Genomic DNA, 24,247 nt, shown 5'->3' with positions numbered 1-24,247 from the left:
GCCGCTGGCTTCACGGATGTTGAGTTCAAGGACTTTCAGAAAATTAGAGTTTTCTTGCTTTTATGTCGAATTTATTAGAAAAAAAAGAATAGTTTGAAAGTTGTTTATTTGAGTTTAACAAAAATGACCATATAAACAACTTTAATGCATTATATACAAACATGTATGAGAAACTGGTAAAAACAAACAAAAAAACAACATGAAAACGTTGAAATCAGCACTTTAAAACCAACTTGCCTTTGAAACATTTCGGTTTCAAATAATAAAAGTAAATAAAATAAAATAAAATAAGCACTTCACTCCCTTTTCAACCTTTTTAACAGATAATTCATGCTTCTATAAAATTACTGAGTTGTTTATTGGTGACTGTAACAGTTTCCTGAGCAACTGTTGACCTAAAATACAATAAAAAAACAACAACAAAACAAAAGTTTAAAACGTTTGGTTTTATGCTACATGTGTTACTGTCTGACCTTTTGAAAAATAGCTTTAAAATGTACAAAGTGTGTAATTAAATACACCCTAAACAAAAAGGGGCTTTGGTTATACTCTGTATTAATACTGAAGAGAAAAAGGATTCCCTGAAGGAATGCTTGTCGCCCGCCACCTTGCATGTCAGAGTTTTAATCAGTCTTTGTGTGATGTGTTACAGCTCAGAGTGTAAGTTAGGGATGACTCTCAGTTACTACAACATGCACTGACTCACAGGCGTTGCTGCGAATGCTGCGGCAGCCATCTTGACTCCGACGTTAACGTGCGTCCAGTGATTCGTTTCTGAGAATCGACACAAATCGAAGCAGAACATTCGGCAGATAGAGAAAACCTTTTTTTAACAGAAACCGAGATCAAAGAAAAACAAACATGACCTTAAATTTAAAGGGAATCCAAATAAATCCGTCCTTCCTGTTCCAATATTTAAACAGGCAAACATGGCAGCCGAAGCATCACAGGAAAGTAACGTTTGTCAGGCAGTTAGGAAACATTTCTGGCTTCATGTAACAAATTTCTACTTTGGGACTCTAAACAAGGACAACTGGAGCTTTTATCTCCAGTTAACTTTTATTAAAGCACTTAGGATTACCGTGTCCTGGGGGAGTGAAAATCGACCCCCTGAAGTCCAGCTTTCTTTGAGGGCTTCGGTTTCAGGACTGGACCGTGGCCCACAGTGGTGCACATACCAGAACCTTCAACCCTGTCAGTCTGAGGAGGCCCCCTCAAACTATTTATATTCAGCCCCTGGGCCCTCCACAGTCCAGGAACTGTCCTCCCGTCCCTTTAATGTGAAATCTTCAGAAGGTTTTTGTTTTTTTTTACTCTTCACTGGTTTAAGGTGTGATGCTTCCCAGCAGCTCCGGAGTCAGGTAGCCGTCAGGCGTCGGCGCGGCCTTTGGGATCGTGAGACAGGGGGCGGCTGCTGAATTCAGTGTAAGTAAGAGGCTGTTCTGCCTGTCGACGCCGTCCACCACAGTGTAGGCAGGAGCTGGGGGCAGTGGGGACAGGGACATATTGGACAGAGCAGGACTGGGGTCTGGTCCTGTCTGGAAGGGTTCCCTGAGGTTGTCTTTGGATAATTCTGGGCTCATTTTCCCAGCATGGAGCTCCGAGGTGTAGTCCCTGTGATCTGCTTGTTCTGCTTTATCCTTTCCCACCATGATGTCTTTGTTCCGGTCCGTCTCCGTCTGTTCCTCAGGAGACAGCAGCACGCTACCAGACGCCCTGACCTCGCTGACCATGGTGTAGACCGCCTCTCTGCCCCCGGAACTGGAATCAGAGGGTTTCTGGCACGGCGGCTCCTTGCCGAGGGTCTGGTTCGGGTCGAGACGATGGACGGGAGACGGACCTGACTCGCTGAGGAGCTCCGGTTCGCAGCAGCTGGAGCGGCCCGAGTCGTCGTCTCTGAAGGGCGGAGAGCAGCTGGAGCGGTCCACCAGGCAGTCCATGTCCAGGTCCGTAAGTTTGTCGCTCTGCTCCTCGATGTCCAGGTCGATGAACTCCACCCAGGGGTCGTTGTTGTAGAGCTCGGGCCTCAGGTCAGGAGGACCCCCCAGGATGGACGTCAGCTCTCGAAGCTTCCCTTTCTGCGGGATAAAGAAAACCAATCTGAGACAAGATGTGGCTCCAAAACACCGATCCTGACTCATCTTCATCCTCCATGTTTGATTCCTCATCATCATCATCATCATCCTCCACCACCTGTCCACCTGTCTCACATACCTTCAGCAGATCTGAGTCGATTCCTCGTATTTTAGGTCCAGGAACAGGAGGCAAAAGAAGAAACATCAACCTGAAAACAAAAAGTTAAAGTTTAATTTTACTCAATACATCAGGAAAAATGGAAAACAAGCTCAAAGTATCAGACATTTATTCATTCATGTCCAAAACAATTCAAATAAATCCGATAATTTAATTAGTTTTGACAACTCTTGATGGGAAACCAGGACTTACTTTTCTTGCTGCGATATGATAACTGACATCAGGACGGCCACTAAACACAGAGCTCCAAAGATGAGCAGAGCCAAAACTGGAAATCTCGAAACTGGTGGGAAAAAAGTGCACATAAATTAATATAAACTGCATAAAATGATCATAAAATGATAGCTTCTAATAAAAAACACGACTCCCAGCTGGTTCAGTGGGATGTTTTGGTTAAATAAAATAAAAAACATCCTAAAAACGTCTTTAAACTCCAGGTGTTTGAATGCATCATGTTTAGAACCGACTGTAGGAGCTAATAAGAGGTTACAGAAATAAAAATAGAACCAGAAAAATAATATTTGATTGGAAAATACAACGATGAGTGCTGAACAACGGATGAAATCTGTTGAAAAAGCTAAAGTTAAATGAAGAGAACAAAAGCTAAAATGAGCAAAACAGTAGCTAAAGGCTCAAATAGTAACTAAAAGCTAAAATTAACAGAACAGGAGCTAAAAATAAAGCTGAAGTAGATTTGAAGAGTTTCTCATCCTTCATTTCAACGTGGAGAAAAGTACATAAAGTTACAAAAACTAAAAGTTCTGTATGAAAGTTGCTGAAGGGGTTAAAGTCCAAAAAAACATTTGTAAAAAAAGCTACAAACAGGAAAAGAGTAGCAGGAATGCTGACTCAGCGTTCACACAGGAACTACAACTGTGAGTCAGCAGCTGTGAGGCGTTCAGGTGCAGCTCTTCCGCTGACCTCTGACCTCTTTCACAAGTTTACCTTTAGCCGGGACGTGCACAAACACCGAGTCGCTGAACTCTCCGAAGAATTTCCCTCCGAGCATTTTACATCGAACCCGGACCTCGTGGTTGACGTCGGTCTGAAGGCCGAAGAGGGAGCGCTGCGTGCTTTTTATCGGGTCAGTCTGCGGGGGGGGGATAAACGTGTAAATAAGCGCCGCAGCGTTACATGATGTCCCCTCGGTGATGAACAGCAGAACCCCCTCACCGTTTGCCACCGGTCGGAGTCGGCGCTGCGGTACTGGACCTCGTACAGCAGCGCCATCCAGCCCGTCTCCACGTCGGCGGAGCTCGGAGGGTTCCACCTCGCCATAATGTCGAAGTGCGAGCCGGTCAAACTGGAGTTCAGCACCGTGTAGCTTAACCCCACGGGCGGATCTGGTTGCACTGCGGAGCAGAAAACGTCACGTCATCAGCGTCACCAAAAAGAAAACGGGCAGCATATCTACAGATATGAGCTCACCGATGTCGGTGACGTCGAAGGAAGCCTCGTCGTAAAGGACGGTTCGATCCCCGGACTGCAGCCGCACGGTGTAAGACGTCCAGATGGTCGTGTAGTTCTCGCTGAAGAAGCATTCGTTTGGTGTCTCCACGCTGTAGTGGGGACATTCTCTCCAGTTCTTCTGGAAGGGGGTGGGGGGTCTGTCGGGTCAGGGTGAAGGAAACACAGTCAGACTCGCCAGATGTTATCTGAACATCTGTGAAACAGAAACATCCCCAACCAATCTGACACGCAAAAATCTGACAACACTCTGGTCAGTGAATGCACCATTTGGCAGTTAATTCCCTCTGACAGCAGCATGGCAACGATTCCTCGTTACATTCATTACATTTCAGCAGAAATGATCGTAAATTTCTGCAGGAAGTGCTATAGCTAACTGATGCTGCTTCTGTTGATCTCCACCCCGAACCCTGAGCAGCCATCGACCGTCAAGGAGAAGATCAGGAGATAAAACCTCACAAAAAATCGAACCTGAAAGCTTGTCTCAGCGAGCGGCGACAAGCGGTGAACGTTCTCAGTTTTCTGAGTCGCAGGAAGTTTAAAGTTTTGCGGACATCCGTTACGCATTTCGGTTTAGTTTCCGTGAGTCAGGAAGTGAAAAGCCTGAGACAAATGTGGGACGGTTCGGCGACCGTTACGAATTCATTCGAACTCCAAATGAAAGTTTCCTCATTTTCTCACGAGTCTCCAACAGCTGGAGGCCAGGGAGACGCTGGCTCGACCCGAACGTGGAGCGTCTGCAGCCGAGCAACGAGCGAGTCCCGCGGCTGCGTTCCATGACCAAGATGACAAACAGACGGGTTCGAGGCGTCCAAACTCAGGTTGTTTAACGAGCTGCAACAAGTAAACCTTCAGAAAACTCAAACTGTCCCTTTAATCCTGAGCTGAAGGTAGCGCTCAACAAACAGTTTCTGTTTAATTATAAATTACATGTTGGTTCTTTTTTTGGGGATATATTAGAACTTTATAAACCCAGTCTTCCTGTAACTTTAGTGTTTAAGAAACCAGAATTTACTTTATTAGAATCCTTAAAAAAACAGAAACCCTGAAGTGGACTTTGTCCCGTCGGACCCAGCGTGTGTCAGATAAGGTTTGTGCAAACATTCCTGGTATTAATCAGCTCGGTCGGGTTGGATACATCTGTCTGAAATCACGTTTCAGTCGTGCTTTAACCACAACTCAGAGTTTGCATTTCATTTCTTTCCCTTCGCTCGTATAAAAGCTGAAAACAAAGGTTCTGCTGAGGTTCTGCTCACGCAGTTTTCTCGTCCTCCTGCACTTGACCTTTCACCTCTGAGTCACTTGGAAAGGCAGGAAAATGCACATAAATCTGTTAGGGAGGGAAATGTTTTCCTCACATTCTGTTAAAGTAGAACAAGCGCAGAGCTCCTGGTTCTGAGAGGTTCTGGAAAGTCCCGACAGTCCATCTGCAGTGGAAGGTCTCCATGTTGGACGAGACGCAGCTGGTGAGGTGGGGGGCGACTGGAGGGAAACAGACAAACATGGAAATGTACGTTAGACCAGAAAGGCTCTTTGTCTGCGTGTTTTTATCGAGCCTCAGCAGCTGGATCAGAACTGAAACCTAATTCTGGTGAGGCGCCGGGCCGCAGCGTTTTCCTGGAAGTCATTTAACCGCTCGTCATGAGGAGGAGGAGGGGGGGGGGGGCTCAGCGCCTCTGCTGTCGTGGAATAATCTGTTTTCTCTTTACTGAGAAATGCTGCTGCACACAGTGAGTCATGTGGCTCTGCAGATCCAGACCACAGCTGCAGAAAAACACCTCAGCTTTCAGAAACTCATCGGATCAGTACCGGCTCTCTGAGATGAACACACTGGGAGATTTTAAAACCCACCTTTGCTCATTAATGTTTAATTCAACCCAACTTTTACAGCTGTTTGTTAGAAGGGGGGCTCTGACAGATCCAGGAGGATCGGTGTGGTTTCGGTCCAGGTCATGGACCAGTGGACCAGATCTGCATCCTTGTCGAGGAGCTAAAGGGTCAGGGGAGTTTTCCAGTTTTTGTGGACCTGGAGAAGGTTTATGACCGTCTTCTCTAAGGGTGCAGGGGTTGTTTTTAACAGTTATCCCGTCCAACCATGTCCTCGTCCTCGTCACAGAGTCCAGCTCGTCCCCGGTGAAGGACGGCCTTGTTTCTGATCCTGCTGCAGGTCTTCATGGACAGGATCCCAAGGCTCCGGTTTGGGAACCTCAGGGTCTCAGATGGTGGGGTTCTGAAGCCCCGACCAGAGAGCACTGCGGCAGTTTGCAGATGAGTGTGAGCTGAAAGGCGGAGCTCTGGATTTACTGATCCGACTAAACTCCGCCCCTCACCTGGCCATCAGGTTTGGATCAGGACCCAAAGAATGAGATCCTGAATCCAAGCAGCTGAAATCTTCCTCTGCAGGATGGCCGGGCTCAGCTGCAGAGATGGGGGGGGGGAGCTGCTCCTCCTCACTGAAAGGAGTCAGCTGAGGTGGCTCAGCATCTGATTACGACGCTTCAACAAACAGCTTCTTAAACGCTCCCTCTGCGACTGTAGAACTGTGCAGAGGGAGCTGGATTTACCTGCACAGAAAGTCCGGTTCTCTGCACTAAAAACAGGATTTATTCATATTTAAAGTGTAAAACTTGGATCTTTGTCCTCAGCTGCAGGTTTCGAACAGAATTGAGCTGGAGGTAAACATGTTTTTAATGCGGCTCAGATTACCTTTATAAAAGCACTTTCTTCTCCTTCTTTTTTAAACTCTGTTGACTGATCGTCCCTGAGGGCATCGGCGCCTCACAGAGGCTCACAGAGCGAACAGAGCGAACAGAACCACTCCTTCAGAGCAGCAGATGATGCGTGCTGCCGGCCCACTCCAGAGCCAGGGGTTAAAAATAACCTGTTTACCAGCTCACAGCGCTCCGTGGAACCGGGCTTCATCAGGATTTAGAGAAAAATCCATCCGACACCATCCGCCCACCTCCGTCAGGCGTCTCTGACTCAGTTCGCAGAGAAAGATCAGGATTAGTTTTCAGACTTAAATGGATTCAACAACGATAACGAACTGAAAAGGTTTCTTTTTAAACATTATCCTAATTTTTGGAGCATGTGAGTGCAGGTTTATAAATCTCTTCAGTTTTAGAGGGAAGCTTTGTGCTGACAGAAAAAACTTTACTGAGGATTGAGAAAGCACTCCACGTTTCCATCCTGCAGAAAACAATTATCCTTAAAGCCAACATCTCTACTTGAAGACAAAACTGTGAGAAAAATGCATCTTTTCAACTAGAACCTAAGTGAATTCGGAGTGTGACCTTGGGTCAAACAGAACAACAGACGGGACGATATTTGAATATTTTTGCCTCAAACTCAGCTGCCTGTTTGGCCCTGAGTCTCTACAGACCTCAGGTCCAAATCATTGAAAAAATAAACAAGAAACAACCTTTTTACTTGATAAATTTATCATATTTTTGTTCAAATATTCGTGCACAAACGTGAAATGATCTTTTCTGAAAATCTCTTATTGGAACTTTTTATTCAGAAGTTTTAGGTTTTTAATGAACAACAGGAGGAAACAGAAATAAAATAAATTCAGGCGGCCTGTAGCTGTGAAAACATTATGTTAATTATTTTTTATCACAGAAGCGTTGCTCACTGATGACCACAGAGATAAACGGCTGAGGAATTAATGATCGCACATTAAAACTTTGTTTCCTCAGCCTGAAAGTCAACAAACCACCAGGTGAACCTGACATTTACTTTGTTCTGTTTGAAATAAATCTTCCTCTCAGCACGTAGCTGCAGAGGCTGCAGGGGGCTCGACTGGCGCGCCGCGTGGTCCTAGTGCCCGCCACGGAAAAGACGTCTTCAGTGATAATTAAGACTCGTTCCTTCGTTTTGTCAGTTTTAGAGACAGTGTCCTAATTATGACGCAATTTGACTCCTTTTTGTCTCCAACTAGTCCTAATTTTCTGCCTCACAGAAAGTTAACGTCAACCGGTTTTAAGACGACAGCAGCAGCTAGTGGACCTCAGTAACTCGGTGGATTTTACAGATATCATCTGAAGACCTCCTGCTCTGGAAAGCAGAGGATCTAATTCCCTGTTTGCTCAGCAGCTGTCAGGCAGAGTTCACGCTCGCTGGAAGTAAACAGATCCAGAGTGAACTTCGAACACCGATAACAGTTTTCCTCGACGGTAACATCGGCTCGAAGGCAGTAAACATGTTTACGTTAGTTTCCGTCCTCCCAGCTGCAGGAAACATTAACTTCCTTTAAAAGGACAAACTTGGTCCTCTTATTGTCTCCGTGTCCAGAGTCTTCCCGATGATTGGAGCGTGTTTTCCTCCGCCTCGCGGCTCGGGTTATTTACACCCATCAGAGCGGCTCCATTTCCTGCATCGGCAAACAGCCGCAGTCAAACACAATCACTGCGATTACAGCTCAGCTTTTTATTAAAGCTTTCAGCACAAAGACGCAGAAATAGGGTTGTGTTTCTTCTTTTGCACGCTTTGCATTTCAATTTATTAAAGAAATACAGCAAAAAATAACCTTATTGTTGCTCAGTATTGGTTGTCACCACAAGAAGAAGGGCGATAATGTTTCTGCTCGTGTCTCATGAAGCGGGACGGATTTTAATGAAGTAATTAATGGCTGCAGCACGTAAACCAACAACAAAATATATATATATATATATATATATATATATATATATATATATATATATATATATATATATCTGCAGCTCAGCTTTACAGACGTGGAGCCAAAGTTCGAACAGATCGCACAGAAAACTCTGGCAGGAACGGCGGCGGGCGATATGCATTCCTTCAAGTTAGTTAATTCTGTAATAGAAAGTTTGGGTTTGTTGGGTCTCTTTGCACAGATTGAACTTTATTATTTTATAATAACGACGCTCCTCGATTGCCCTTTATTTTGAAAAACCACCGTAACAAAAACATTACTGCGTAAAACTAAAACTTATAATTTTATGTCCAGTTAAAGTTAAATTTAAACCTTTTTAGGACAGAACAGGAAACCTAAAGTTTCTGTTTAAACGTTGAAAAGAAAACAAAGTTCTCCCTGAGGGTCCCAAACCAAGAACTGGACCTCCAGGCCCGGTTCCCCCGGTTCTCCCTTCCCCCCCGAGCCACAGAGACCAGCCGGTTCCTAGAAGTCGTCCCTCCGGCAGAGAGGACTTCAGAGGGAAACGAGACAAGTTATTTTAGGAGTTTAAAACGTTCCAAATGTCCTCTGATAAACTCTCCAACTGGAGCAGGTCCAGATGGTTCTGATGGTTCTGGAAGAAAAGTTTAAAGCTTTGGAATAATTACAGAAAACAACTCGATTAAAATAAATCCTTTAATTATGCTTCATTTGTAGCTGCTGTTTTTCTTAATTCTGTTGTAGTTTTTTGGCTTTTAACAGCTGCTTCGTTGGTTTAAACTTCAACATTTTCTCCTTTCAGACAAGCAGTTTGAACTTTAATAAACGGCTTCAAAAAGCTGCAGATTTCTGCTAATAAGTCAGGTTTTTTAGCCACAGGGAGCGAGCTCACATGAAAGGTTCGGGGAATTGTTTTACGCTGGATTCTTGACACAACCTGGGCTCGAACCCGCAGCCTCAGGATTACAAAGCTGCAGCACTGACCAACAGACAGCCGTAAAATCAACCCTTTCCACACCGAGTCGTACCCTAACCTCAGAGTAACAACAACCCTGACCCAAACCTGCAGGTCTGTGTGTGAAACCGTCCGGGCCTCAGAGCCCGAACAGCTTCCCTTTGCTCAGAGGATTCCTGGTAAACCACTTCAGCTGAAATCCAGAGGGTTGTGCAACATGAAGGCTGAATCCTGCAGGTTTGAAGGAGTCCTCAGTCTTTACCCTCATTACATCCTAAAACTGCTTCTTTAAAGCAGAGGAAATAAAACCCGGAGCTGTGATTCTTCAGCTTCCTGTGCTGCGGTGCAATGGAAGTGAAAGCCTACCTGGTCCTGGTCTCAGTGCTGAAGCGGAGCAGGTGTGAAGCAGCAGCAGGAGTGCGCCGAGCGCTGCAGCCATGATGTTGAGCTGTGGTGGAAACATTCGGTGAATGTTAGTTTCTCAACACGAGCCCCTCAGATATGAGCCCGCAGCTGCAGGGGGGGCTGGTCCAGCCCACCGAGACCTCAGAGCGCGGCCCTACCCACCATCCCGCCGTTCCACCATCCCACCACAGCTGAGGAGCACTTCACATGAACTCATTCAGTTCTTGAAAAGCAGCTCTTCTCTACAGTTATTTTCATTCTTCCTACAACTTTAATAAACAACGAGGTCTGAAAGTTTTAACTCCTGAAAATAGGATTTAATGAGGACTGCTTCAGATCCAAAATAAAAACGGTTTACTTTAAAACCCCTCATGAAACTCTGGATGGAAACTACTGAAACAGATTAGTTATCTGGGTCAGCTCCATTCAAAATGGCCACCGCAGCCAACCAGGCGAACACAACGGGTGCTGAGCTCCACGCTGGTGTGGTAGTAGCTGAGAGTCCCTGTGAGCAAACATGCATTCCTTCAAGGATCTTTAATTTAATCAGTTTTACTTTTCCGTTACTTTAATCGGCCTAAAAGTCGCAGTTTTTAACGAGCTCGTTGGACTCATTGTTTCCTTTCTTGGAACTCCTGTTATTGACTCTTTTCTGGAGGAACTTGTTCCGATGCTTCCTGCGCTCGGATGACCCGCCTCTGTCCCAAAGTGTTTCTGACATTTCATCCTGACGAGCAGAGCAGGGTGTTCCCTTAAAGCTGAGATTACTCCCAACAAATACACACCAAGGTCGGTGATTTATATTTAAATGACAGCTTAGTTTAAAGTCAGTTTTTAAAAGCTGGTGTCAGAAAACCAGGACAAGGTTTATTCACCTCAGAGGAAAAAATAAGTAAATACTCAAATTTCCGGGTCTAAAATCTGATTCACCTGGATGTAAAAATTGGTTTTGATCATTTTATAACCAGAAAGGACGGATTTACAGGTGTTTTGATGAAACCTTGTAAACAACATTAAGTATAATCTGAATTGCAAGACTTTGTGACATCTGTTAGCCCTCAGAGAGTCTGTTAAAGACGACTCTCAGCTACTACCACAGCAGCCTGGAGCTCAGGATCTACAGCAGGGGGGTCAAACCCAGAGACACAAGGAGCCAAAATTAAAAGTTTGGTCCCAGCCAAGGGTTGATCAGGATCAATATTTATTAAAATTTACATAAATTAAGTAGTTTTAGATGCATTATGTCAAATCATCCATATAGAAATATCTTTTCCCAGTTACAGATTATACAGAATTTAGAGCAAACAGACTTTAATGAACACATAAATAGATCAAACTTCAAAAAGCTCATCATTAGCACCCATTTCTTACGCCTCACTCAGCTTTTAAATGAAGTTTTTAACATTAAAACAGACAAAAACCTGATCATACAGAAATTAAAACTATATATTGTTGGCTTCTAAGTCACTGTCAGAGAAAACTTCACTAATTAGGCTCAGTTTTTAAAGCAAAATAAGAATCAGAGACTAGAGGGCCGGATCTGGCCCGCGGGCCTTGACTTTGACACGTGTGATCTATACATTTAGCTGCGGCAGATATCTAAAACTGGATCGACACCAAAAGGTAACAAGTTGTCGACGTGCAGCCGACGTTTCTTCTCTGAGAAGTTCGTTAAAATGCGTCCAGTGGCTCAGGAGATATTTCGCTAACAAACGCAGACAGTTTTACAGACGCTGAGTTAAATCCTGGTGTGGTAGGTGGCGGGTGACAAGCATCCAGCCTTGCTGCTCCTTTCTCTGTCTGTCTCCAGCAGAGAGACGGGGGACACCGTGGACAGGTCTGAGTCCATCACAGGGACACATGGAGACAACCAACCATTCGTCCTCTCACTCCCAGGGACAGTTTTAGAGTTAAAGACAAACTAAACGAGCAGGTTTCTGTGGAAACCGGAGCTCAGGGCGAACATGTAAGCTCCACCCAGGACGGGAAGCGAACCTGCGACCTTCTCTCCAACCACTGTGCCACCCTGCGCCCAACCAGCAGTTATCGTTTCACACCCACACGAGAAGATCCCGGCTCTGTTCGGCTCGTATGGAGCTCGGACCGGGAGGGAGCCGAGGGGACCGATTACCAACCAGGAACAGGTGGAGATGGGCGTGGCTAATGGCACAAACAGAGCTGTAGCTTTCAGAGCTTAACGCCGGAAAAAACCTTTGAAACCAGCTTCAAACCCTCAGGAAGGCCAGCCCTGTAAGGAAACGTCCACATGTCAGCCTGAAGAGCAGCGAGCGCCGCGGCCGTTTCACAACCTTCTGAGTTTTGAGGACAGAAGATGAACTCCAGATGTTTCCCGAACAGATTCATCGGGAGCAGCTGCTCGAAGAAAAACCCTCGGCAGCCAAATTCCAGTCATTTCTGTCCTGTTGACTCTGGATTTATGAGGAAAAAAAACATCTGCTTTTCATTTAAAGTTCGTTTTTCAAATTAAACTGCAGGATCTTATTTTTCTGCTTTTTAGTTTCCAATAAAACATTCAGATCTTTGGTCTGACGTGATAAAAACCTGATGCTCTCATCGTTTCGTTAGCCTCTGACTCCGCAGCAGATAAACACGTTTTACTGTCTTCAGTTCGAGGACCGGGACACGTCTTTACACGAATCGTCTCCAGAGGTAAACACTTTGAGCCTCCCACTCATTCAGCTGCTTAGCAAGCTGCTTAAGAGCTAAGCTAATGCTAGGCTAACGCTAGGCTAACCAGGAAGTCTGGACTTCAGCTCTTAACGACTTTGTTAACGAGGAAAAGTAACCGTGTTGATGATTAAACGTGACAGATCCTCTGTTTTGTTTTTAATTGAAATAAAGTGTTAAAAACATAATTTTTAAGATGCAAATCATCATTTGGAACAGATTAAATCTGTAATTAGAGGTTTTACTGATTGTAAGAAGTGTGACGTCTCGTCTCGGTACAAATACTTGACGATAAGAGCCACAGTTTCCCTGATAAACACCTGAAACGATCAGAAAGTCATCGGGATGTTTTTACAGAACTGAAACAAGCAGAGAAACGTTCCTGTCCCGAGTTTATGAACCCGGAGTTCAAAGGTCAAATCTGTGGCGAGGAGCAGAAACTGTTTTTATTTATGTCATCTGAAATGTTGTGACAGGAGAACTCAGAGCCATCTGCAACAGGTAAGATATTAGCTGCTTTAGCAGTTTAGAAACCTGAACTATGTTCACCAACGTATCATGATGCTTCCGCCGCCGTGCTGCGCTGTACACGGGACAAAATGCATCAACTTCCTGTGGACTCTGAGGACGGGACGTCCTGGGGTCTGGACTGAGAGACGCTGGACTTTTATAAAATACTCGGATGTTTTACTTCTTATTTATTTATGAATATGTTATTTATTTTTGGATTTCTTTTAAATTTCTATTATTTATCTGTCATGGTTTTGACTTCGCATCATTTCTATGAGCCAATCAGATCAGAGGAAACTCCAAACTGTCGCTTTAAACCAACAACAGATGATGATGACGCCACCACCGTGCTCCACTGTACAAACGACACAAAACGCATCGACATCCAGCCTAAAACGTCCAGCTTGGACCCGTTTGGACAGAGTTCTGATCGGACTGCCTCCAGCGGTCTTCTGGATCTGTGCAGCATTCCTGCTCGGTTACTCAGCCTGGATGGTATGCAGAGTCTAAAAATACTCCCGGTGGTCCTAAACTTTCTCCTTCTCTTCACATCTGTGAGGTCCAGTTTGCTCCTGGGAATAAGTTGGTTTGAAGTTCTTTGAGTCTGCGGCTCGGTTTTAAACATCATCACTCAAACAAGTTCAGGAAGAATTATAAAACCGAATCAGCTGTACATTTAAGGCCTGGCCGTCCTTGAAAGAATGCATATCGCCCGCCGCCTTTCATGCCTTGTGCGATATCATTAGATCTGTTAGAGTAAATGACGGGGATGACTCTCAGCTACTACCACACCAAATCTTAGCTCAATATTTATAAAACTGGCCGAGCTATAGCCATTTTCGTTGATTCTAAAGTCAGTTGGCTGTGGTGGCCATCTTGAATCGGGTTGGCTACAAAAATTAATCAGTTGTTTATAAACATCCAATAGTTACTGTCAGAAAGTTTCATTAAAATCTGCCCAGCAGTTCGTGAGATATTTTGCTAACAGACGAGCAGAGTCCGTGCCAACACTTATGGCCAAAGTTTTAATTAAAAATACAGCAAAATTTAAAACCCTTGAAATATAAATAGGGGTGACTCTCAGCTACTACCACACCAAGTTTTAGCTCCATGGCTGTAAAACTGACCGAGTTGTAGCTGTTTTTGTGTTTTGTAAGGACCCTTAGCTATGGCGGCCATCTTAGATCGGATCGACTCCAAAAGTTAATCAATTGTAGATTTTTATTCAAATATTAGTCTCTGAGAGTTTCACTAAAATCCGTCCAGTGGTTCAAGAGATATTTTGCTAACAGACACAAAAACGCGACCGGCGGGCGATTTTAACGATTGCAAAAATATGATTACATCAGTTTCAGCAAATATTTTATCAGCAAAAACATTAAACTGAACTCAGCAGAGCTAAAAACTATTTATTTTTATGGCTTTAAATTTAACTCCTGCATTTATTGTTTTAATTGTTTTAATTTTTACTCTTTAAAATGCAGAAAATATTTAAAAACTTACATTTTTAGTTGTTTCTTTAAAAATTAAAAACGTGGAAATTTACAGAATAAACAATTTTAATAAAAAAAAAAAAGTCAATAAGAGAAAAGATCTGATTTGTTTCGTGTTTAATTAAAAGATTAAATTTATAAAAACTGTAATAAACCTTTAATTCCTGACAACTTTCAGCGCGAGGCTCGGATTGGAATAAAAACTGGATTCTTACTGTTTCCGGTTCGGACGGTTCGGGAAGGAGCGGAACCGAGACCCAGCTGCGCGGTGCCGGAGGTCCAGCTGCTGCCCGCGGCTCGGACTGACACAGCAGTGCACGCGCGCGGACACTCCGGAGCGGGTTAAGGACAGAAGAAGAAGAATCGGTCCTCCAGGCGGTTAAAAGGCGGCGGCGGGGCCCTCTGCTGGTGAAGGTTGGTACTGCAGGCGAGAAAAAACCCATCAAATTACTTTATTTAATCTAATTTATTTAACAATCCTTCTGTGTTCAACCCTATTTTATATCAACAGATGTATTCATTATGATCGATTTCATAATTTATATCAGTTTTTTACAGGTTGATGTTTTAATTTTTATTATTTATTGTGTTTTAAATGTGCTTTATAAATAAATTGACTTGACTACAACCAGTTGGATCACTTTTATTAATGCAATTATTATTGTTATTACTTTTATTCTTCTTACTGTTATTATTATAAATAATATGACTATTGTGATGACAGCCCATTTTATAGATATTTTATTTTAACCATTGTTTGTTTTAACTCACTGTTAAATTCATTATTATGCCAACCGTCTGCGTTTTAAGTTGAAACTCATTTATTTTAGTAAATTAATTATATGTTTTGTTTCATATTAGTTCTTGTTAAAGAGATCTTGATCTCAATGAGGTTTTGTGTGGTTAAATAAAGGTGAAGAAGATTACTGAGGTAAAACTTGTGACCATTTCTCAACATAAGACGGACAGCTAACCTTTTTATATTTATTTTAGGGGGATTTTGGTTGATTTTGTTTTAGTAAATTTCCATATTAGAAGTTTAAAATGATATCAAATCCACCACTAGATGGCAGCATCGCCTAATGCTGTGACAGAGTAACGGTTAGTGCTGAAGGAGTTTATATATTTACCAATAAAACAACATAAAGAAAACTATTTTAAAACCAAAAATGGGATTCAGTCCATTTGTCGCCATATTTGAATGATAGATTCAGTTTATTTTAATAAAGGAAAATCTTAATTTAAGGGTTTCAGCTCTGTTTACAGAGTGAAAAGTGTCCAATGTGTCCAAATGTTTGTTGTTGTTTAACCTTTGGTCCTGATGCAGTTGATCCAGATTAAACACTGTGATGCAACGTCGCCCCTGGAGTTTCTGCTCACACAGCTCGGATCTGGTTCGGATTGTTTTTTATTTTGGACAAATATTTCCTCACTGTGGTAATCCCTGAACCCTGTTGAGAAATCTGCCCCCCTCCTCCTCCTCCTCCTTTGGGGTTTATTATCCGACCCTGAGGAGAAAACTGGACTCTGAACGTCACATCATGAAGGTAAAACTTATTAATCTTCCCCTGTTTGACGTTTATCAGGCTTTAAAGTTAAAGTTCTCCTGTTTGCTTCCAGCTGAACTCGGCTGCAGCTTTTCTCTTCTCTCTTGCCTTTTTGTCTCCTGTTCGGTAAGTTTTTAGTTTCAGTTATTTTTATATTTTACTGCAGTTTAATGGTTGAAAACTCATACTCTGACCTTTGTAGTCACAGAACTGAAGCTTCTAAGATTCTCCTCATGATTCCGTGTTTTCCTAACAGAGATCAGAGTCAAACTTTGTTAATATTTTTTGTAATAAAGTTGGTTTCCCGTCCTGTCAGCTGTCAGCGACCTGTAAGCTGTCGATGGGGGTCGTTCGGCGACTGGTCCGAGTGCGACGGCTGCACCCGTACCAAGGTACCGGTTCTTACAGAAACATTATCGCCCGCTGCCTCAGGTGAAAGGTCACCTACAGGTCAAGTACGAAGACGATTAGCTCAAATAAAAACAGAACATGGATTAATGATCTCGTGTTCCTCTGGTTCTGTTTGGGCCCGGCTCCGGGTCAGGATGTTCTGTTGAGCTGCTTGACAAACACATGCAGGAACACTGAAGGTGCGGTTCCGTTAATCTGTTTTAATTTAAAGTTCGAGCGAGATCCGGAGGGATCTGTTGGCAGAAAAACAAAAATCACAGTACCTTGCAAAAGTATTCACCCCCCTTGGATCTGCTGCTGCCGTGAATCGATCATGATCACTAAAAAAAGGCCCGGAGCTGATGATTGGTTGCAGCTGGGACCAGGTGTAAGTGGGCGGGGCCAGCTGACTGACAGATGGAGAAGAGAAATAAACTGAACACAAACCAAAAACACAGACTGTGACAAACTCTATGAAATGCAGGATTTAGATCCACTTGTTTATGGTCCAATTCAGTTCAGGTTAATTTAATTTAATTGATTTAAGTTCAGTTATATTCAAATACATCAGTTCAGTCATGTTTACTCTGATTGAATCCAGATTATTTCAGTTTCATATAATTATATCCAACACAGTTCAGTCCAGAGCAGAAAAAATCAGATCCAATCATATTTCAATTCATTCCAATTCAGCACAGTCCGGATCAATTTGGTTTATTCGAATGCAGAAAATTCAAATTAAATCTAGTTTCTTCTAATTCAGTGTATATTCCTTTTAAATTACAATTCCAGTTAAATTCAGTTACTTACAGCTCAATTCAATCCTGTTTATTCCAATTCAATCTATAGTTTTATTCCAAAACACTTGAATCTTATTACAATTTAATCCAGTGCAGACAAATTCAAATCCACTCAGTTATACAATTATTTAACCTGGTTTGTTACAGTTTAGTTCAGTCCAATGCAGTCCAGTTCAATCATTAAACAACTCAATCCAGAGCAAACAAAATAAAATCAGATTAGTTCAGTTCAGTTTGGTTAAATCCATTTATCTAATAAAGCTGTCAAATCCAATTAATGCTGCAGTCAGATTTAAATATAAATCAATCCTTCCAGGATTTCACGGAGCATTTTCCTAAAAGTTGCATTTTTTTTTTACTAAAATCAATAAACAACCATAACTTTTAATATCTAAACCAAAATCCTTCCTAGTTTTGTAAGATAATTCCCAACAAACATTGACATTCTCAAAAGGTGCTTTATTTGAGAACTTTGATAGCTTCTAAACTGACATTCATGAGCATTTCTGGATTGTCCCTGGTCTGCAGCTCTCCTCACATGTTTTGCAGACACAAAGTGTTTGTCGATGCGTTTATGTTCCATGATTACACTGCAGGACGTGCAAAACAGCTGCAGCTGGGGAGGAAACTGGTTTGCTGAAATCTTTGTGGGCAAATGTGAAGCATTAGCGGCCATTTTGGCTTCGGTTGCTGCTCCTGCACGCTCCCGGCATTCTGATGTTAACAGGAAGTGACGTCACGTGTCTTCTTCCTGAGTTATTTGGGGTTATTTTGTATTCCACGCTACACAAACCCACAAAGAAGAGACTAGACCGCAGAAACGGTGGCGAATCACTTCAGGAACAATAAATATTGGGTTAAAGTTGCGGGAAAGTTGCGATTTTGCGGGGTTTGCTTGATTTTGCGTTAATAGTTGCAACATCAAGAAATCCTGGAGGGTCTGATAAACATACATGCAGACCAGTCCAGTCAGTTAATTTAGTTACATGCAGGCCCATCGGTTCACTTCAGTTCGCACCTGGGCTTCCCTTTCAGGTGCGGACTCGATACGTGGAGGTGTTCGCCCAGTTTGGGGGGATGCCATGTCCAGGAGAAGCCACCCAAAAGCAGCCCTGTGTCCCACAGAAGACGTGTCCCATTGAAGCCGGCTGTGGAGACAGATTCCGCTGCACCTCGGGTAAATATGAAGTAAATCGATTGTGTTTTTTACAGTTTAAAAACACTAAATAGTGGAAAAAAAGAAGAAGTGTTTTGTTAATCCTGGTGCAGGTCGGTGCATCAGCCAGTCTCTGGTGTGTAACGGAGACCAGGACTGCGAGGACGGCATGGACGAGCGAAACTGCGACCAAGACAGCAGCCATTATTCCTGTGATAGCGACAAAACACCTCCCAACTCGGACTTCACTGGGAAAGGGTACGTCGTTTCAGGAGGAGTCAACCTGATTCAAGATGGCTTCCACAGCTTGGCGACCTTAACCAACCCAAAAATGGCTTTAACTCGGTCAGATTTACAGATATTAAGCCAAGATTTGGTGCAGTGGTAGCTGAACATCATCTCCATCACGTACTCCAAACGCTAATGGACTTCATGAGTTTTTCTTTAAAATCTTACAATCAAAGATGGCTGACGATGTGCATCCTTCAAGGAATGACATCTGCTTGTGAATCAGGACATGATATGTGGAGAAACACCTGCTACTGTCGCTGAGAGTCCATAAAAGCATTCTGCGTCTTTTCTCCCAGATATGACGCGCTAACGGGACGCCTTAAAGCAGGCGTGATCAACACTATGAGCTTCGGAGGACAGTGCAGGAAGGTCTTCAGCGGAGACCATAAAGTGATGTTCCGACTGCCGCAGAACATCCTCAGGTACAACTTTGAGGTGAGCCAATCAGAAACACGTGAAGAAACAGCCAGGAGCTACAGTTATAATGGAAGTCAGCATTGAGCTGTGTTGTCTCTCCTGGCTGCAGGTGCAAGTAGACAATGAGGAAAGTGATGAGTCCTATGACAGCGCCTGGTCCTACGTTCAGCACATCCAGTCCAATGCTGTGGTGGGACATGACCGTCGTTCCTTTCATAAAGAAGTCATCGACAATAAGGTAACCTGGTCTAGTGAAAGCTCAGCTTTGGTTGCTACTGTTACCCCCAACCCAAGGGTCTGACCCTGAGTCAAAGGTAAAGGCTGAAACAGTCCCAAAGGAAATGGGATCCATTCAAGAAGCCAATATGTCCAAACTTCCATATTTATGTAGTAGCCTACAAGGTAAAGGGACACCCCATCCTTTGACTTAAATACACAAATAAGTTATAAGTGGTGGGGACACAGGGTGAAATGAGATTGGGCCTAAGACTGGTCCACGACTTGTAATGGGATTGGGTCCAAAGGAGCCTAACTTCCTGTAAAATCACATTCCAGTCTTTCCCTTCTCTCCCGTCCAGGCCTACAGACTCATAATCATGAAGAATAAAGTGGAGCTGGCCCAGTTTCAAAACTCTGGCCCACAGTATCTGACTCTGTCCGAAGGTTTCTGGAAGGCCTTGTCCTCGCTGCCCCTCACCTACGACTACTCAGCCTACCGCCAGGTGCTACAGATGTACGGCACACACTACCTGTCAGAGGGTTCACTTGGAGGGGAATACCAAGGCTTGTTGGAGTTGGACCAACAGGCACATTCATCTAACAGTAAGAACTTTCTTATTATCAATAGAAAAACCTTTAAAATGACCACTAAACTGGATTCACGATGCTGGCATCTAATGGTGCTTCAACGCAGTTAAAGAGGAAGCAACTAGACTTCCTTTTTGTTTTCAAAAAACAAGTTTTGAGGTGCTGTTTGTGTTCCCCGCTGCAAATGAACGTCTCATGTGTCTTCCTTCTGTCTTGTTTGTTTAAAGGTGTAACAGATATTGAGTACAGGAGGTGCTGGAAAAAGGTGAAGCGCTTTCTCTTCTTTAAGAAAACCAAGACCACCTGCGAGAGTCTGAAGAAACATTTCGAAACCAGCTCTCGTGAGTGACAGATGCATTTCAGAGTCAAATTTATTCACTCAAAGTCCGCTCTGAGCAGGTTTTCCTTTCGACTTTCCACAGGAACCAATGCAAACAAGTTGTCCATCAAGGTCAACGTGTTCGGAGGAGATCCCCGCTTCATCGGAGCTCTGTCTGTTCTGGATCTGAAGAACCCAGAAGCTAACGGAGAAATCTACAACAACTGGGCCTCATCTGTCAAAGACTTCCCTGATATCATAAACCAAAAGGTAAGTCCCGTTTGTCCAACTTAAACCCCATCCTGACTGGAAAAAAAAACAAGATTATTGGCGGTGGTTGCACCTCCCGTTCAGACAGAGTTTGTTTTCCAGCTGCGGCCTCTGTACGAGTTGGTGAAGGAGGTCCAGTGTTCCGGTTTAAAGAAGCTCCACCTGAAACGAGCCACGGAGGAGTACCTGGCAGAGGAGCATCCCTGCCACTGCCGGCCCTGCCAGAACAACGGTGAGCCGCTGCTGTTCGGCACCGAGTGCCGCTGCACCTGCCGGCCCGGGACCTCAGGACCAGCCTGCGAGACGGGCGCTGTGATCGGAGAACAGCCAGGTATCGTATCAGATCATTTAAAGTTCATTGGTGACCATTTTATTTAAACAAGGCCAACAAGGGTTCACAATCACGGCAGCTTTTAAACTGTAATCCTTTCCTCTCGCCCACCCAGGTGTGATCCATGGCCGCTGGAGCTGCTGGTCCTCCTGGAGACCCTGCTCTGAAGGTCAAAGGTCAAGGACCCGAACCTGCAACAACCCTGCCCCCAGAGGAGGTGGTCGTCACTGTGTTGGACCTCAGACAGAGCAGAATCCCTGTGAGGACCCTGACATCCAACACTTACAGTAAGGATGCAAAACTCATCCCTTCATCCAGTCTGACTCCTGGAACCTAAAACTTCAAGCTAGCCTCAACTTTGGAGTCTTCATCTGCAGAACCACAGAAGAAATAAAGCTCCTCTGTGACTCTAACTAATCTGCAATGCTTTAGTCTGAGGAGACTTTAAAGTCAAATAAAATCCTGAAACATTTCTCCTCAGGATGATGGAGCCTCAGTGCTTTGGTATTTCTGTTCCGCCGCCAAAAGTCTGCGGACTTCATCCGAACCTGAGGAACGGGTTCATCGAGGTGAGATTGTGGAACTGACTTTCTCGTGATTGTCTGTTTAGATTTTCCTCTCCTTTGTCAAGCCACCATTTTAAAACCATCTTTAGATGACCAAAGCGCCCTACAAAATAAAAGACGAATGAATTCCTGACTTACCGTGAAGTGATTAATGTTTTGTACTCAGCTAGTAGTTTCTGACATCTTGTTTTTTTTTTGCCTGGATCTTGAATCATCCAACGGCATTGATCCAGTTCCCTGGCTGGATTATGATTGGAAAAGGTTTTACCATAGAAATACATAAAATCACAATCCCAGTAATCCCATTTTTAAATTTGATCCTGAAATGGTCTGGAAACAAGTGTAAGGTGGTCAGCACAGATGTCATGTGAGAAAACAGATCAAGGTGACAATATGCCATATTTTTTAAAAAAATGAACCCGATTAGAAGCAAATATATCTAGAAGAGCATGAGACCAAGTATGAGACCCTGAGGTACCCCACAATGAAGTGGGGATACAGTTAAAGAAAACTTTCATGTCTGCAGAGGGACCTAAAAGTCCAACTTTAACGACTTTAAACATGTTAGAAAACTGATGTTTGTTGCAATAATCGTTCTGTCTTTCCTTTAGAATCCGAAGGACTTTTATGTCGTTGGAAGCACGGTGCAGTACTCCTGCGTCGACGGGTTTTACCTGGTTGGAAACGCCGTGGCCACGTGCGCTGAAAACCAGAGGTGGAGCACAGGACAGATGTTCTGTAAAAGTAAACTAAATGTTTTTTTCTTTCAAATCCTGAAACTGTTTAATATAAACAAATTTAACAACATTTATTCCACCAAAAAAAATGTTGTTTGCCAAAAAGACACTTTCTTGTGTCAGCTGGACCAAAAACTACTTAAAGCTTTGACTCAAACATTATCCGAGTCTTTCATACATTATCACCCGCCACCATGAAAAGTGGGCAACATGCATTCCTTCATGGGAGGCTACGTTCATTGCAAACTTTTTAATACTCCTTAAAGGAATGCATGTCGCCCGCTGCCACCAAATTTTAGGTCAATATTCATAACATTGACTGAGTTTATTTTTTGTGTTTGCTAAGGATGGTTAGCTGTGGCAGCCATCTTGACTGACTCAAAACATCAGTGATTCGTAGATTAGCTGAGTACTTTCTGAAAGTTTCATTAAAGTTCAGCCGTTCATTGATCACTTTACTAAAACAGTAGATTAGTGTTTTGGTTTCTCTTACTTTCTGCTGATCGAGCATTTTCTCCTCCAGGTTCCACCTGTCGAAGTCCTCCAATCAACAGTTTAATTATAGCCACGCCCACCAGGGAGGACTATGAGATTGGAGACAGAGTGTCCCTGTCCTGTCCGCCAGGATTGGTGTTGGACAAGGAGGGGTCCGAGATTCTGTGCAATCCCAGTCTGCAGTGGTCCCCTTCTCCTGACGACATTCACTGCAAACCAGGTAAAACAGATTTCAAAATAAAGGTCATAGATGCCCTTCTAAATAAGAGTGGAATTTCAGGCACCAATTCTTCTAGTTTAGCTCCACATATCTGAGTGAAATTATTTAAAATGAACGAGAGAAATAACATTTTCTGCTAAGAATTCACCGTGAAAACAAGAAACTAAAACTGATGTTAAATGTAAAAGAAGGAGAACACATGAGCTAAACATTAGCTAAAAGCTAAAATAAAAGGTAGCTAAAAGCTAAATGTAGCAGAACACTAAATAAAGACCCAAAACACCAGATTAGATCTAAAAGCAGCTAAAGACTAGTTAGCAAAAGGCTAGCTCAAAACAGCCGAACATTATAAAAAAAGTTCCTCCTTTTCCTGTTTTGCTCTCAGCGCCGACAGCCCCGCCCCCTCCTCTCACCTTTCTCAGGTGTAATCTGTGGGAGAACCCAGGAAAGGACGGGTGTGTGTGTAAAAGGCCAAATCAGTGCCCGTAAGTAGGATTCCTGATGTTCCAACACAGAACTTGGAGGAAACGCTTCATTTTTCTCTCTTGGATCTGGTCTCAGGACGTCTCTGCAGCTGTGCTCCAGCATCGGATCAAACCGCCGTCTGTTAGAGGTGTGTCAGCTGGGAGTTTTACGATGCCTCGGCGGGAAATTCACGCTGGCCAACGATACGGACTGCGATTGGCCGGAGGAGACGTTCAAATCCTGCGAGGACTGCAGACCCGGCTCCGTCTGTCAAGGTGAGCGTCTTTTGTTACGTCCTGGTCCCGCTGACAGCCGTGTGCAGGACTAACGTTCCTGTTTGGGTTCTAGAATCGGCGAGGAAATGCATCTGCCAGAGTCCAGCTGCGTGCCCGCCAGGCTCCGCCCCTCTGTGCGTCAGCCACGGCGCTGATGGCGTCACAGAGACCATGACAGAATGTGAGGTGGGCGCCCGTCGGTGTGCCGGTGAGAGCGTCCATGTCCTCAGCATAGAAGCCTGCCCGCAGTAAAAATACTTTTCTTAGTTACTGTAAATAAAAATATATTTTAGATGTTTTTCCTCTTTGTGTTTCTGGAGAAATGACTTCATTAAAGCTGGATGTTGATGTGGAAAATAAAGAAAACATTGTCAGAAAATGTTTAAAGCTGTATTTTCTTGCTTTCTGACGCAGTGTCACAGATTCAGAGGAGTTATTGTGGCGGAAAAAGCTGAAAAAATAGAGAAATTAAATTTGTTGAAAGAACGAGGCTGAGATTTGACGAATAAGATTAAACTGACCTGTCAAAAAAAAATAAAAAACTAAAAGATAAAAGTATTGGATGGAGAAGAGAAAAAAAACAACAATTTCCATTTTAAATTAAACATTTTGTTGTAAAACCTCCTTAAACCGTTAAAGATTATTAATTCATGTAGAGCTCCAACAGGACCGGGTTTAGAGCTCCAACAGGACCGGGTTTAGAGCTCCAACAGGACCGGGTTTAGAGCTCCAACAGGACCGGGTTTAG

At 43.6% G+C, this 24,247-nt stretch overlaps 2 protein-coding genes across 3 annotated transcripts; one reads left to right on the top strand and one right to left on the bottom strand.

Annotated features, from left to right (window-relative positions):
- Nucleotides 1–89: 89 nt before the first annotated feature.
- ghrb (growth hormone receptor b) lies at nucleotides 90–14,759 on the bottom strand. 2 transcript variants are annotated; one of them, XM_017441017.3, is made up of 9 exons: nucleotides 14,629–14,759; nucleotides 9,684–9,765; nucleotides 5,079–5,202; nucleotides 3,682–3,860; nucleotides 3,427–3,605; nucleotides 3,199–3,343; nucleotides 2,446–2,536; nucleotides 2,215–2,284; nucleotides 90–2,078 (listed from the first exon to the last, which is right to left on the bottom strand). In XM_017441017.3, the coding sequence occupies exons 2-9, from the start codon at nucleotides 9,754–9,756 to the stop codon at nucleotides 1,326–1,328; spliced, it is 1,614 nt and encodes a 537-aa protein (XP_017296506.1). In that variant the 5' UTR covers nucleotides 9,757–9,765; nucleotides 14,629–14,759; the 3' UTR covers nucleotides 90–1,325.
- A 1,025-nt stretch (nucleotides 14,760–15,784) lies between these two features.
- On the top strand, nucleotides 15,785–23,791 carry c7b (complement component 7b). Its single transcript, XM_025002773.2, has 18 exons — nucleotides 15,785–15,960; nucleotides 16,034–16,086; nucleotides 16,277–16,352; nucleotides 18,186–18,327; nucleotides 18,420–18,564; nucleotides 18,894–19,032; nucleotides 19,124–19,252; nucleotides 19,593–19,836; nucleotides 20,049–20,162; nucleotides 20,244–20,410; nucleotides 20,513–20,741; nucleotides 20,857–21,028; nucleotides 21,223–21,310; nucleotides 21,919–22,051; nucleotides 22,568–22,759; nucleotides 23,145–23,244; nucleotides 23,321–23,499; nucleotides 23,573–23,791. The coding sequence occupies exons 1-18, from the start codon at nucleotides 15,955–15,957 to the stop codon at nucleotides 23,749–23,751; spliced, it is 2,487 nt and encodes an 828-aa protein (XP_024858541.1). The 5' UTR covers nucleotides 15,785–15,954; the 3' UTR covers nucleotides 23,752–23,791.
- Nucleotides 23,792–24,247: the final 456 nt, after the last annotated feature.

Source organism: Kryptolebias marmoratus, linkage group LG14, assembly GCF_001649575.2.
Source record: "Kryptolebias marmoratus isolate JLee-2015 linkage group LG14, ASM164957v2, whole genome shotgun sequence".
Classification (NCBI taxonomy): domain Eukaryota; kingdom Metazoa; phylum Chordata; class Actinopteri; order Cyprinodontiformes; family Rivulidae; genus Kryptolebias; species Kryptolebias marmoratus.
The sequence above is the reverse complement of the archived record's forward strand: the minus strand, read 5'-3'. Positions and strand labels throughout refer to the sequence as shown.